Here is a 13,418-nt window from a genome sequence, read left to right on the forward strand (position 1 = left end):
CTTTGACGAGACGAGTGACAAGCCTGCCTCTCTTTTCATTAAACTACATCTCATTCCCTTGTTGGTTTGAACGACAACAGTTCTTGGCAACATCATTCTGCATTAACGTCGACCATGCCTCAGGTTTGACATCACTAAAGGAAGGATTTCTTTCATCTTGAAAAGCGTTATCGATGGCCTAATCTGGACCTTTCGGAGCTCGTAAGAAGCACCTCGAAGTGCTTTCTGTTTAGCTTATGAAATCATCGATTGCCTCTCTACGAGTGTCCCAGGAAGCAAACTTAGTTTCTAGGGTGACTGCTTTCTGTTGGAGACTGTTGTAACAGATGGCGGGAGACTACGGAACCTGAAGACGTAAAAGCTTTTTAGTTACAAGGGAAGAGTCAGATGGTGACCTCAGACTGCACGTCTACGTTTGTTTGCCTGTCTGCACGAGAGTGTGGAGGCTAGTGTGGGAAGGCTTGGTGGTGACATGGTTATGTATGGATTTGACTGTGTGTGTGCGTGTGTGTGAGAGAGAGAGAGAGAGTAATGTAGTGTACTGTATATAGGAAAGTATTTATGGTTGTCTGGTTGAACACCAGTCACTCAGGCAGTGTTGTGTTCTAAAATATTTAATCAATTTTCATTCGTTAAAGCAAAATAAAATGGCTACTTTCCATGCAATTGTAATTTAGAACCAACTATTGTTCTTTTGAAAGAGATCGACACCGTGTTCATCTTTTCTTTCAGAGGTAAGTGCGATGCTGAAGGGGAACAATCAATATTTCACCAGGTGCGATGCTCTGTTTTCACCATCATTTCCGAGACTACAATAAAACAGATTGGCAGTCTGACTTCTTGCAGTTCTAGCTTTCTCTCAAAGATCAGAATCGGCTTATGTTTGTGATGGTATTTTTAAGTGTTTAAACATCACGAATGTAGATTCAAAGACAGACATCGATTCAAAGTAGAGTACCACAACTCATCGCCTTTGCTGAAGCAAGCCATTGACCAGTACCAGCCTCCATAAGTGTGCTCAGATTTTCAAAAATCGACTTCATTCTGTAAATGTAATGTAATTAGGTGAAAAATTATAGCGGTACCAATGCCATTCCAACATTTAAAAGACTTTATTACAGAGCTAGACGGAGTCACCCCTCGGCTGCTATTTTCTGAATATTTTTGTTTAAAACGATTGGACTTTTGCTTATCACTATTCGTAAACCTAGTCTGTGTTGCGAAAGCAGATAGATAACCATCGTCAGTAAAATTACACTTGTCTCGAAAACTGACCCACCATTGGAAATATGCGGTGCACAGTATGGCTGTTTAAGATAATTAAAAAAGTGAACAACTACTGTATCATAAAAAAGCAATCATCCCGAAGCTGACCTTTGTGTAGCTGCACTGAGCATGTCAGAATGCACAATTGCAGGATTAGTGTGAGTGGGTTGTTTTAGTCTGATGAGAGTAAGCTTCATTAGACAACTGGCGTCATCAGGTACACCTGCGGACAGGCTTATGTCTGGATGCGAATATTTTCAAGCAGCGCACACCTACTGACATCGCTTGTCCCTAAGCTTACTGCCATAACTTGCACAGACCTGATGATGTGTGGAGACTGTAACGGACAGAGAGCTGATGGTGGCTGGACACCCATAAGTTGCTGTTCATAAATCCACCCTACCTTTCTGTGTCACGTCACCCCGAAATAAGCGCATCGGAAATTAAGGCTGCAGCTGGCTGGAAGTTATTAGCTGCTGGGGCTGGCGGGCTGGAGACGGGAGGATGCTTTATGAAAAATGTCCGTGAGTGACAAAAAAAAATTATAAAGACCAAATCTCTTACTTCTCCGTGGATCACAAATAAGATGAACTAGATAAACTCAATTTCTCATCTGACCTGAGGTATTCATTCTGTCCCTATTTTTGCTGATGGTGTCTCATTCCATTCTCTTAGTTTTCTTTCTCGTATTATGTTCAATTTTTTGTTTGTCTTTTTCCCTTTTCTCTCTCTGTTTTACTTTTGGTTAATGCCTCCATTGGATCCTTGCAATCTACTACATCCAGAGCAAACATTTGTCAAGATCGCTGCCATGAAACATCTCTGCTGGCTTAATCTGACAGAATGTCAATACACCAGAAACTGAAAGATGGAAGCACCACGATGAAAACACCATTGTGTGTGCAGCCTCGCCTTTTGCATTGTTTTGTTTACAATCCGGCGAAGGGTTGAGCTAAGGGCTAAGGTAGAATTCTTCCAGGTCACGTAGACATGTAATATAATATGATGCCAAAGCTAGTCTTGAAAAGGATTAACTCCAGAACTCTTTTCCAACACAGATAAAAGAATACGCTAATGATTCCAGACACTATTTACCCCATTGAGATGGAGAGAAAAGCCTCATTTAGTTTTCGTTTGCCCCCCTCTCATCATCTTCCTCTTATCAGCTCGTGATCCTCTCGACCCGTCTTCTTCTGTTTTCTTCAACAGCCGATTGCCAGTCTAGCTTTGCATGCACAAATAAAGGCGGCATTTAAAGTGTGGAGGATCATACAAAACGGAGCGGAAACTAAGCGTTTGGGGAATTGCCGAGTGGAGGAGAGTGGAGGGAACAGACAAACAGACGAATCCCCAGGCCACACAAAGTACCCACGCTCGCTATTCACACGCATCCCAGCTACAACACGATGCTTTGCCACTGCTGCTGTTTGCACTAAGATGCCTACATCCCCAAACACTTACCCGTTAGTTGAATCGATAAGAAAACCTGGACCGGCTGCCAAAAAAGAAAAAAAGACGGACGGAGAGAGGGGGAGAGATAAAGGGTAGGGAAATGGACAGAGGGGTAGAAAAAAAAAAGAGTTGTTGGTTACTGTGAGTGCTGTGTCCGTAAAACCGTAAACAAGCTCATTTTTGCTGATTTCACCTTTCTGAAAAACTTTTTTTTTTTTATAACATACATAATGTTGCGAGCTATAACCCTACCCTTTTTCAGTAGATGAGACAGTTTTCTAACAAACATTTTTTTGCTTTCTAGTTACAAATGAATCGGTGATTGAAATGACATTGATAGAGAATGGGAGGAGGATGTAAGGTAGAGTTGCGAATATGAGCTGACGGTGCAAGAAAACCATGCGATGTATGGAACCTGGTCTCCTGATTCGTGCCATTACCTGCTCGTCCATCCTCGGACTTGATAACAGAAATCGTCAGCATCTAGAGTGTCGCGCTAATCGTCGACAGGCTCATGACAGACGAGCTTCCGGTTCTGTCCACCAACTCTGATCCCCGGAGATCAAATTAAGAAAACCGGAAGTGGACTGAACCTGCACTCGGGCCAGCGGCAAAGCTTCGCTGGAAACTGATCCTGATCTCCAGGCGACGGCCGGGAAGCGAGGTGAATTATAAGATCAGTTGTTAAAAATAACCCAGCAAAATATGCGAAACGCATGAAATCCTGGACTAAGGCCAGCAAAAACAAACAAATTTCAAATGTAACAGTAAACAGTTTGGTGAGAGCATGAGTTTTGATGTCCACCTGCGCGTGTTTGTGTGTGTGTGTGCACGCGCGTGTGTGTTGGAGGGTTGTGTGATAATATTATAAAATGTATATAAAAATATTTTAGCCAATAGTTATCTTGTATAGTCATGCAACACCGATTCATCGCTTTCTTATATTGTACACATCTATTTATAGTAATTTTATTTCAATATCGAAAGATACAATTTGATAAGCTCGGTGTCTGATTTTGGGGTGACACAAATTTTGGGGGAGGCAGGGTTGTGTCATGGTCTGATGGAAAAAAATCGCCGCAGTCCTCGTCATGTTAAATTAAGTGCATCGATCAAATTCTGATTACGTTGGACGGTTTGATTGCTGGTAGCAACGTAGTCACAAAATCATTCCCAAGCGAAAATGAGTTTTGAAGTCGGTATTTTTTATTAGTTCGGAGGACCAATGTGGACCCTTCCCAACCCCTTCCTCCAAGGTTGATCTTCCCCTAGTGGCTGCTGACGTCACAGCGAGGCTCAGCCATGCTTCCGGTTGCCAGCTATTTTTTTTTACTGACAAACACGTGGGCGACGAGGATTGCAGTTAATTCGCCCATTATCAGTAGCCAGAGAAGGGGTTCAGATGTGACATTTAGCTCGTCTGTTGGAAGTAAACGCGAGAACAGTTATTCAAATATCAGACACCTGGCACCAAGAAGTGAGGTAAACAACTTCATTAAAAACGCTCGTTGTGGATTATTCTGACTAGAACAGCAGAAAACGGGTGAAGTATTTATTTGTTTATAAATAATGTGCTGAGTCTGTAGTAATGTATTGCTAATATTATGATTCTTAAATCTACTGTTTCTATTTTACATGACATGACATCTTTAATCCCAATGACTCATTGTCATGATGACATGGGACATACAAGCATATTTACAATAAAAACAGAATGATCAGTAACAGTCCATAGGTACATTTCCCTTTGACAGAAAGTAGGAAAAGGAAATGAAAGAAAGAACGAATAAAAGTGAATGAAAGAAGGAAGAAGGAAACATGGGAAGAGCTAAAGAAAGAAAAAATAAGAAAGGACAGGAAGAAAGAGAGAATGGACGAAATATCAAGAAAGAAAGACCGAAAGAAAGAAGGAAAGATGAAAGAAGGAAAGAAAGAATAATTGAAAGAAGAGTGGAGGGGAATTAGTGTTTTACCCAGAACCAGCAACTAAGACTATATCACGGCAAGCCAGCTAGCCCTGTAAACAGATGCCACATGCAGAGAAAGAACAGCGTGCTCAAAGACGACAGCCCACACTGTATTGGTGACAGGCGAATGAAAAAAGAAAGAGACAAGAAAGAAAAAGAACGAGAAGAAAGAAAAAAAATAATGAAAGAAGGAAAGAAATGAGAAAGAAACAAGTAAGTAAGCGAGCAGGCTTCTGAAGGCCGTACAATAAGTTGATTATCTTTGCCCTGGATCAGCCGTTTCTGATTCTTTTTGCAAATGTTTTTGTCCTCAGAGAGTACTAGCGAAATAAAGTTTCTTGAGTAAAATTAGTCTTACAACCTAAAAGAAATTTTAAAAAAGGATCTTATTGGACATAAAACAAGATTTATTTCGGTTCCTCACGGTATATCCCTCCTCCATGACTACGATTGTGATCAGGTGTCCTCGGACGATAATTTATGGTTGTCTAAATATAGTCTCGTAGCAAAACAGTTGCATAACAGAATGTCACAAAGAGAATGCCACGAGTTCTAAGAATCAGCAGTTCGCTGCCGACAATACTCTTCGTGTCACTTGTTAGATAATTAATAATTAATTTCACTGAGATAATATTTGTCCTCCACTCCTATTATTTATTTAGTTAGTTATTGTTTTCTTCATTTACTAACTTCGTGACGAAAATTAACTGCTGACCAGGCTCTGGTGTAAAAATCTATAAATATTGGATCCGTGTGTCCTCTGATCCCGTTACAGAAGATGTTTATTTGACCGAATTCTAGATGCATTTCTTCCTATACAAGTTCTTTGAAGCAGTTCAAGAAAAATAGAAATTATTTTCAAAGAGCCGCATATTCCTTTCTTTTTCTTGCCAATCGAAAGATTGAAACACCTAAATATAGCACATCTTGCCCTCTTTTTTTCCACAAAAGAAAGACTTTTTCTTTTAAAAACTGTTTCCAATCTGATGGAGGACGTATGGTAGCCTTGTGAAAGGGGGACTAATCAGTGGAATCAAAGCATCGTGGCGTAAGAGCAGAAGCTTGTTAGCCTAATTATGTGGAAAGGGAGCTCATCACCGGCCCGTTACATCCACGTCGCTGTTCTCTTCGACTGACGGCGAGAAATTGCCGGATGAGCTCCCCTGCGCATGCTGCTCAACGCGTTTCATGAATAATCCAAGCGGCGAGTTGTCTTTCCCAACAAAGACCCGCAAGGTGTCATCTGTGCATAAAGAGACAGCCAGTCACCTACATCTGGGAGCATACCACATGGGCATGTTTCATCGTGGGGGTATTAATTATATACATATGTTGCAAATTACTGTCCTGCCACTTGCTTGTTCTAAAGTAAATAAAAAGAATGAGAGAGAGAGACAAAGGAGAGATAGAGAGTGGTAGGTTATGCCATACGAATCAAACTTACCGAATCTTTTAGTTTTCTCGTCATATGTGTTCTGTTTTCGACGTTATAACAACGACTGTGTCCTGTTCACGCGTTTTATCCTCCTTTTATCCTCCGTCTCTCAACTTACTCTCTGTTGTCCCTGCATGCCTGTGACATGGCATTCGTGAAATGACTGGTAGACGCCATCCAAGCAATCAGCCTCAATAATCGGCCAACGAATCCTCTCGGATGAAAGCGATTCTTCCAGTCATTAGACGCAGTGGAAAAGCCACCCGGCGTTTGTACTTTGGTCGCTTCATCTCTAACATGATGTTATTTCAGACAGGTATTACACTAAAGTGACCCGGGTTTCGCCAGATCTTTGTGATCGAAGAGATGCCAGCGAAGGACGGAAGGTAGAATGTTTTCGTAAGGGGTAGTGGTGGTGGTCGGGGTGTGTTGACGTCATCCTAAGCAGCTTTAGGAAAGTAGTTACCCAAGAAAATGATAGCTTTGGTGCACTTGGAGCAGGAAGCAGGAAACGAGTTAGTGAGCGAGTGAATGAACGTGTCAGGAGGCTGGATGGATGAGCTGATGTTCCTTTGCAATTAAACTATTAGTCCTTCCTGGATGCTGCCCTGGTCTCTCTGTCACCACTGTTTGCCTTAAATACTTTAGTAGTTGCCCATTCTATTGTTCCCTCCCATATTCCCCATCACGTTTTGTCTCTCCTACACAAATGTGCACATCGTCATATACTGAATTTAAACTTAGAATTAGCCTACTCGAAAGAACAGAAAAAGTAAATTAAATTTTAAATATTTATAAAAATTATGCATTTTAATAAATTCGGACGAAAGTGAGGTGTTCCGAAATAAGTGTTTCAATGTTCGGATACTTTGGGATTTTGCATTTCCTGTGAGACTGCTTCAGACGAAAAGTCACTACTGGTAGGCTTTCATCTTTGACGGTCTGCAATTCTTGAGATCTCAATGTATGTTACAAACCATCATCAGTCTTCATTAACCAGGTTAGTCTCGCTTTGAGAGTTGGTTGGGGAGGGGAGTGGTGAGATGTCAAAACCTACATGTCGGTCTATAGAAATGTTAGCAGCACCACAATCAGCATCCACTGCCTCGAAAATATGTGTCTGTGGCCACGTCGTTCTGAATAAAAGGGGGTGAAAGAAGGTCCGATCACAATCTTTTTTCCAGTCCACAATTGTAGTATTGTTCCTTAGCATCTGGACACTCAATGCTAATGACTGTAAAGGTAGTGTCTTTGGTGGCAGAAGATTCTTAGTCTGGCTTGTTTCGCTTCCCATTCCACCCGACCCACAAAGTGTCTGAAAGCACAGTGAGTGGTGTGTGTGTGAGTGAGAACGACTCACTTCGCCATTAAGATGACTGTTGCAGACATGCTAACAGCTAGTGATTTGTGGTGACCAGTGCTTGTCATTATGTCGGTGCCTGTCAGATGAACACATTTTTTAATTAGAATTTTTCAAAAACGTAAATCCTTTATCAACGTTTCCTTGGGTTACGTTTTTTTTTTTTTTAGTTTGCAGAAGTTTGAAAAAAGAGACTAATTTAATTTTCCTTTTACCGAGATTCTAAAAAATGTGTAATATGGGGTGTATGTGGAATTTAGCTTAAGTTTATAAACTAATCAGTGTGTTAACAGCTGCCATTATCATGTTGCATTAGTCCATTCTGATGACAGCGTAAAAATTCTGGATGTAAATGTAGTCACATTCCATCACTTAGATGAGGTACTACAGCGACCACTACACACAGATGACGAGAATGGAGTTGTTTACTAAGGGGTGCTCCCCTTCCTCCCATCCAGCTGCCATCTTCTGCGCTTGACTGGTTGTGTCATAGATGCTGGTATCAACGAAAACATTTCTGTACCCTCAATCCTGCGAACAAAAAATTTAGCGTTCGCCTGTTGACATTCTGTTACAACAGAGCATCGGCATTTACGATCATGGACTGGGCGATCAAAAACACATCGTTACTGATGACCAATCAATTCATCGACACTAACATCGTGCTAACCTTCTTTGCTGGATCCCTGGGGATTAATTTCATCAGGACATGCTACAACGACGGACCATCAACATGACTGTTATGTACGCGAAGAGAGAGAGAGAGACAGAGAGGAGATGTTTTGTGGGTTTCATGGAAAGAGTTGTTTATGGAGTCCGTTATTATGCTTTTATTGCAACGGAGGAAGCTGTCACATGGTTCACCCAGTAACATCTCACCAATCAAACGTGTAGCATTATATGTGCTGCAAAATGCGCTTGGACAAAACTGTGGTCGTCAATGTAATATGATTTTATGTGACTTCTTATGAGTGTGAATAAGTAAGAAAGAAAAATGACTTTTGTCGGGAGACATTTTCTTTTTCATCCTCGTTTGCAAATCTTTAACTATTTCCTTAAGTTTAATGTATGTAGGTGTTAAGGGTCCATTTAGTAAGGACTGTATCGTCATATTCATGTAGGTAGCACGTGTTAGTTGGCGCTTACAACTGGGTTGCCTCCGTCACAGGAAACAAAAACTGAAGAATATCAACAGCACTCTTCGCGACAAAAAAACAAGTATACGTTTATTTGCTGACTGAGTAGCACACATCGATCCCATCAAGAAACAAAGCTTAGCATTAACAAGGCATGACACGTCATGTGACACCACTGGCTTGGTGGCCAGCGAAGACTTGCAGGACCCGACACGTGATGGCCGTGAGCTATGACGTCAGCAAGTCCACTGCAGAGCCCGTGACAAGACTCCGCAGTGAGTAATCTTTATCCAAGGCATTCAGACCTTTGGTCCGCGGCAAGGAAACCAGAAATCCGCAGTTTCTGGATAGAGGCAAATCTCAGACCTCTGAGCTGCCTGGAGACCTTCAAGGTCTGTCACTTTGTGCCAGAAGATGCCCCGCGTCCACTTCGGTCCACAGCTTACCTCCTCTACTCCCCACCACCACCACCACCACTACTACCAGATGTATTCATGGTTACGGCTTTCTGGAACAGTCGGTACACTTTTGCCAGAATGACCTGCGAGAGCATGTGACCGCAACTTCCCTGCTTGCCCTGAAGTCCTGTTCAAGTTTCGTGGCTTTTCCGACAGCGATGGCGTGTCTAACGACTGACAAAACTGGAACAACGCCCGTTGCCTATAAAACTAAACAAACATGGCAATCGTTTACCACGACACAGCGTAGAACGTGCAATGGCACTGTACAAAACATTCTACAAAATATGTGAATTGTATCCTACTAAAGCTGTCAATACTCTGCCAGCTTTCTTCTCGGCTTACAGGTAGCATCCTGTTCCTTCTGTTAGGTTCCCTAACCTTACAGGCAGGCAGGAAGAAGGAGGAGTTCAGCCGACTCCCTGCTTATTAGCATTTGCGATAATTGCGTTTCACATTTAAAGGCCTAGAGCTGGTGTAGGGATACAGGAGCTGTCTGCCTTGGTAAGATAGGCCACTCGGATGCTCCATCTTGACATAAGGCTGGACGAGTACCTACTGATTACCGACCAGCATCACTGGAATAATGGTAGGCTGCAGACCCGCGGTGAATTTCAGCCCTAGGATGTGGTTTCTCTAGGTGGCGCTTGGCGTTACTTTTATAGACTGTCCTCTTGTACCTACTGTCCTGATACTGTCTTGCAGTTGGCTCTCTACTACACCTAGCATTAGCACGCGTTTTTTATTATTGCCGTATGTGAATTGTGTGTTCTTACGAAGGGTGGAGTGTTGAGATGAAGGACAATGTACATGGCAGGAAGGATGATGCACTTGGAGCATAAGCTACAGCAGAACATCCGCGCACTGTAGGCTGTTGAAGACGTGAAGCGCTCTCCGCTTCCGCCCTCACACTGAAATCCAAAACGAAAATAAAAATGAGGGTCCGGCTTCACAACGTGAAGCGAAAAGTCAAAGAGGCCACCAGACTTTTTTTTGCGACAAACAAATGGGGTTTCTCAAAAATAAACCCTCACCGCTTTTGTACCGTTAAGCCTAACGAATCACTACCGATGCAAGGGTCATTGAAGTGTCCGTAGTCATTTCACAACAATCAAAAAGCTTCCATATTGTCTCTTCCAGGCCTGAAAAGACGGCGTGCACTGTTTGTGGCGTCACTTCCGCCGCGTGTCAATCGAGGAGGTCCTCGTCTGCGGTCACTGTCACCTCCTGCGCCTCTTCCAGTGTCACGTGACAGCAGAAGCTGCGATCTGCACACACCATTCGTTGAGACTTGCTTTACTTTTTATATCTTTCAGCAGCAGGGGGCAAACAACAAAGCGGACACAGCACGTCACAGCTCTCAGGTCTTGTCAGCGGGGCAAAAACAGCAAAGCAGACACAGTACGTCACACCTCTCGGCTCTGGGCAGCAGGGCAAACAGCAAAGCGGACACATCACGTCACAGCTCTCTGGTCCTGTCAGCAGGGCAGACAGACACAGCACGTCACAGCTCTCAGGTTTTGTCAGAAGGGCAAAACAGCAAAGCGGACACAGCACGTCACAGCTCTCGGGTCTTGTCAGCAGGGCAGACAGACACAGCACGTCACAGCTCTCAGTTCACAAACTGGCAAGAGCGAATCTTGTTCGTTACAATGCACACAGACAGCACCGCGAACCATAGTGACACTAGCATTGTTCAGCACAAGAAAATGTCTACTACCACAAACGAAAGTTCTAGACGACTCCACGCACTATCCCATGATTCCTATCGTCAATATCTTTATTTTTCCGGCCCCTTCTCGTCTTAGTGTTTATTCTTCCCATTTGTCCCTTCCTCACTCCTTCACTACTCCCACAGTCAGAGTGCAAGCGAGTCTGCATGAGTTTGAGCGTGTGCATGTGTGTGTGTGCGTATGTGTGCGCTCTTGACAACAAAATGTTCCCTCAAACACACGCACAATCAGTCCTTTACTAGACATTGCAAACAATATATCAAAACAAAGTAACTTCTTGAGAGGAGAGTGCCATTCAGTCTCGCTATTTGACACCACACAAATGACATTCAGGGTTACAAACCAAATGACATGGCAGGGATTGGAGAGTGGACAACGGACACTTCTCTCTACGTCACGTCACCAACACGGCAAGACATGCGTGCTGTAGCCGCTTCCTGCAAGCTGCTGTGTCTACGTGCACACATAAACACTCAGTCACAGTCACATTCACCAGTCTTGTTTGTACACGTGTGAAGCGACATCAAGTCGCTAGCATCTCTGGTCGAAACTGGACAAACAGGAAGCAAAGCGGCACAGGGGACACCACTTTCATACACCCATGACGTCACCAACAACAGCCGATCGCTTCCCCTAACCTCCCCGCTCATCATTTCTTTAAAAGTAAAATATAAAATTCATTTGTTACTTTATATCTTCTAAAATTAGAAAAATTGTGGAAACAATTGTGCTTCAGTTATGTTATTCAAAAAAATCGTTTAAGCTAGTGATGTTTAAGCTATTTTAAAAATGGAGTTTAAATATATTCACACATGATATTGAGAAGATGTGCTCCGGTAAAAGAACTGCCACGTGTAAGTGAGAATTAGTAACAAATGGGTGCTCTCTGTGCATTTCTCTTTCTGCGTGCGATTATCTGGACTAGAACAACCGTGAGGTTTATTCTCTGCCCTACAGTGATCTGAATCTCGTACGAAGCGTTTACTTTACTGTAGAAAATTCCTTAGTCGTCTGTTACAATTCCCACCCCTTCCTAGTGTCGCCAAAAAAGTGCGCGAAATGTGAAATGTTTAACGCGCAGAGAGGCGTTGAGGTGAGCTCCCTTGCCGACATGAAGTTCCGGGTCAGGTATGACTTCACCTTTGGTCATGACCGAAGACGCCATTGAAGCTGGGGACCAGAAGATACCCGGGGACCTGCAGCGTCTTGACCGCGCTTGCTGGACGTTGTGGTGGCAGGAAGGATCTGGCTGGGAGGACTCGGGGGCTCGGAAGCGAACCAGTGAAGCGGGGATTTGCTCTTAGACTTGCGGCAGCAGGCGTCGATGGAGAGTCCGGCAGGAGATGTAGAGGCGCTGCTGTCGCCAAGACCGCTAGCTGGGACCGGGTGGTGGCTGCAGCACGTGGCGACGTTGTTGTTGTTGTTGTTGTTGTTATTGGCGGCCACTCTGGCGTGGTCGTAGCAACGCGTCGTCATCGTCGTAGAAGGTGCTGGGGTCGGCTCGTTGACGCACAGCGGGCTGGAACTGGAAGCCGCGTGTCGCAGCTTCAAAATGCGCGCCCGGCACACTACGCAGCGAAGCGGAAGTGACCTCTGCGCCACGGCCACCTGGATGGTGCGAATGAAGCACTTCCGGCAGACGACTTTGTGCTCGCAGGGAAACGTCTGCATGGTGGCGCGCGCTGCCAGACACACTACACACTGCAACAAAGGAATGGAACACTTCGAATAGAACATAGGTCAGAGTAAACTAAGTACACAGGTCACAGGACAACATCGTGTCTGCTACACTACATAACTATTATCACGAGATTAAATAAAATGGCGTTGGAACAGGTCAAAGTAACTACCGGCAAAAAAAAAAAAAAAAAAAAATCGGCATTGTTTCCGCCATTTTTTTTTTGTGCCTTTGATTAAAACTTCGAAAAATGTTTAGCGCCAAAAGTACCAGTACCATATTCAGTAGCAATATATCATGGTGCCATCGCAGCCAAATGGCGGGCTATTCGTTACGTAAAACTGCTGATAAGTCAAACATCTGATAGTGGCATATTGTTTTCTTTCTTTTCTTCAACACTTTCCATTTCTTTCACGCTTGCGTACTCCTGCTATCTTTTCTGCTCTGCTCCATCTTTCATGCTTTTTTTTCTGTGCGTTCTTCGGTCATGTGTTTCTCTTTTTTCTTTTCTCTTCTTTCCTCTGCTTTTTCATTTTGCAATTAATAATTTTGTTTTTTAAAAAAATCTATTTTTTCATTCGCGCATGGCTGTAATCAGAACGCAATAAATAGTAAAAAACAAAAAAACAAAACAAACAAAAATGTGTTCCCGCTTGCTGGCCCTGGTTGTTTTCTAACATCAGCGCAGCTGGAATAAACAAGATTCGACATAACTCTGTGAATTGCGCAATCGTCTCCCTTCGATCCCGGAACTGACGTCATCGCTGCTATGAAACGTAAGCTTGAATGCTAACACTGCGAACTCTCGGCTGCTTCCAAACAACTGTTTAAACAACCGTGGAACTGCCTGCGATGCTGTCATCATTAAGCCGGCGAAAACACCTTCCCTCTGGTGAGCAAAAATGACCGCCGCGTGAAGACAGAAACAAAGCC

At 43.5% G+C, this 13,418-nt stretch overlaps 1 protein-coding gene across 2 annotated transcripts in view; it reads right to left on the reverse strand.

Moving 5' to 3' along the window:
- Positions 1-8,686: 8,686 nt before the first annotated feature.
- LOC112564984 overlaps positions 8,687-13,418 on the reverse strand; it is a 34,679-nt gene continuing 29,947 nt past the window's right edge. The window contains exons 3-4 of one of the 2 annotated variants that reach the window (XM_025240188.1): positions 11,948-12,508; positions 8,687-10,342 (exon numbers count right to left, since the gene is read on the reverse strand). In XM_025240188.1, the coding sequence (XP_025095973.1) occupies positions 11,954-12,508 (555 nt within the window). In that variant the 3' untranslated portion in view covers positions 8,687-10,342; positions 11,948-11,953. Of the gene's footprint in view, positions 12,509-13,418 lie in introns of both variants that reach the window. The other variant, XM_025240187.1, reaches the window with a different exon arrangement.

Source organism: Pomacea canaliculata, linkage group LG5 (genome assembly GCF_003073045.1).
Source record: "Pomacea canaliculata isolate SZHN2017 linkage group LG5, ASM307304v1, whole genome shotgun sequence".
Lineage (NCBI taxonomy): Eukaryota > Metazoa > Mollusca > Gastropoda > Architaenioglossa > Ampullariidae > Pomacea > Pomacea canaliculata.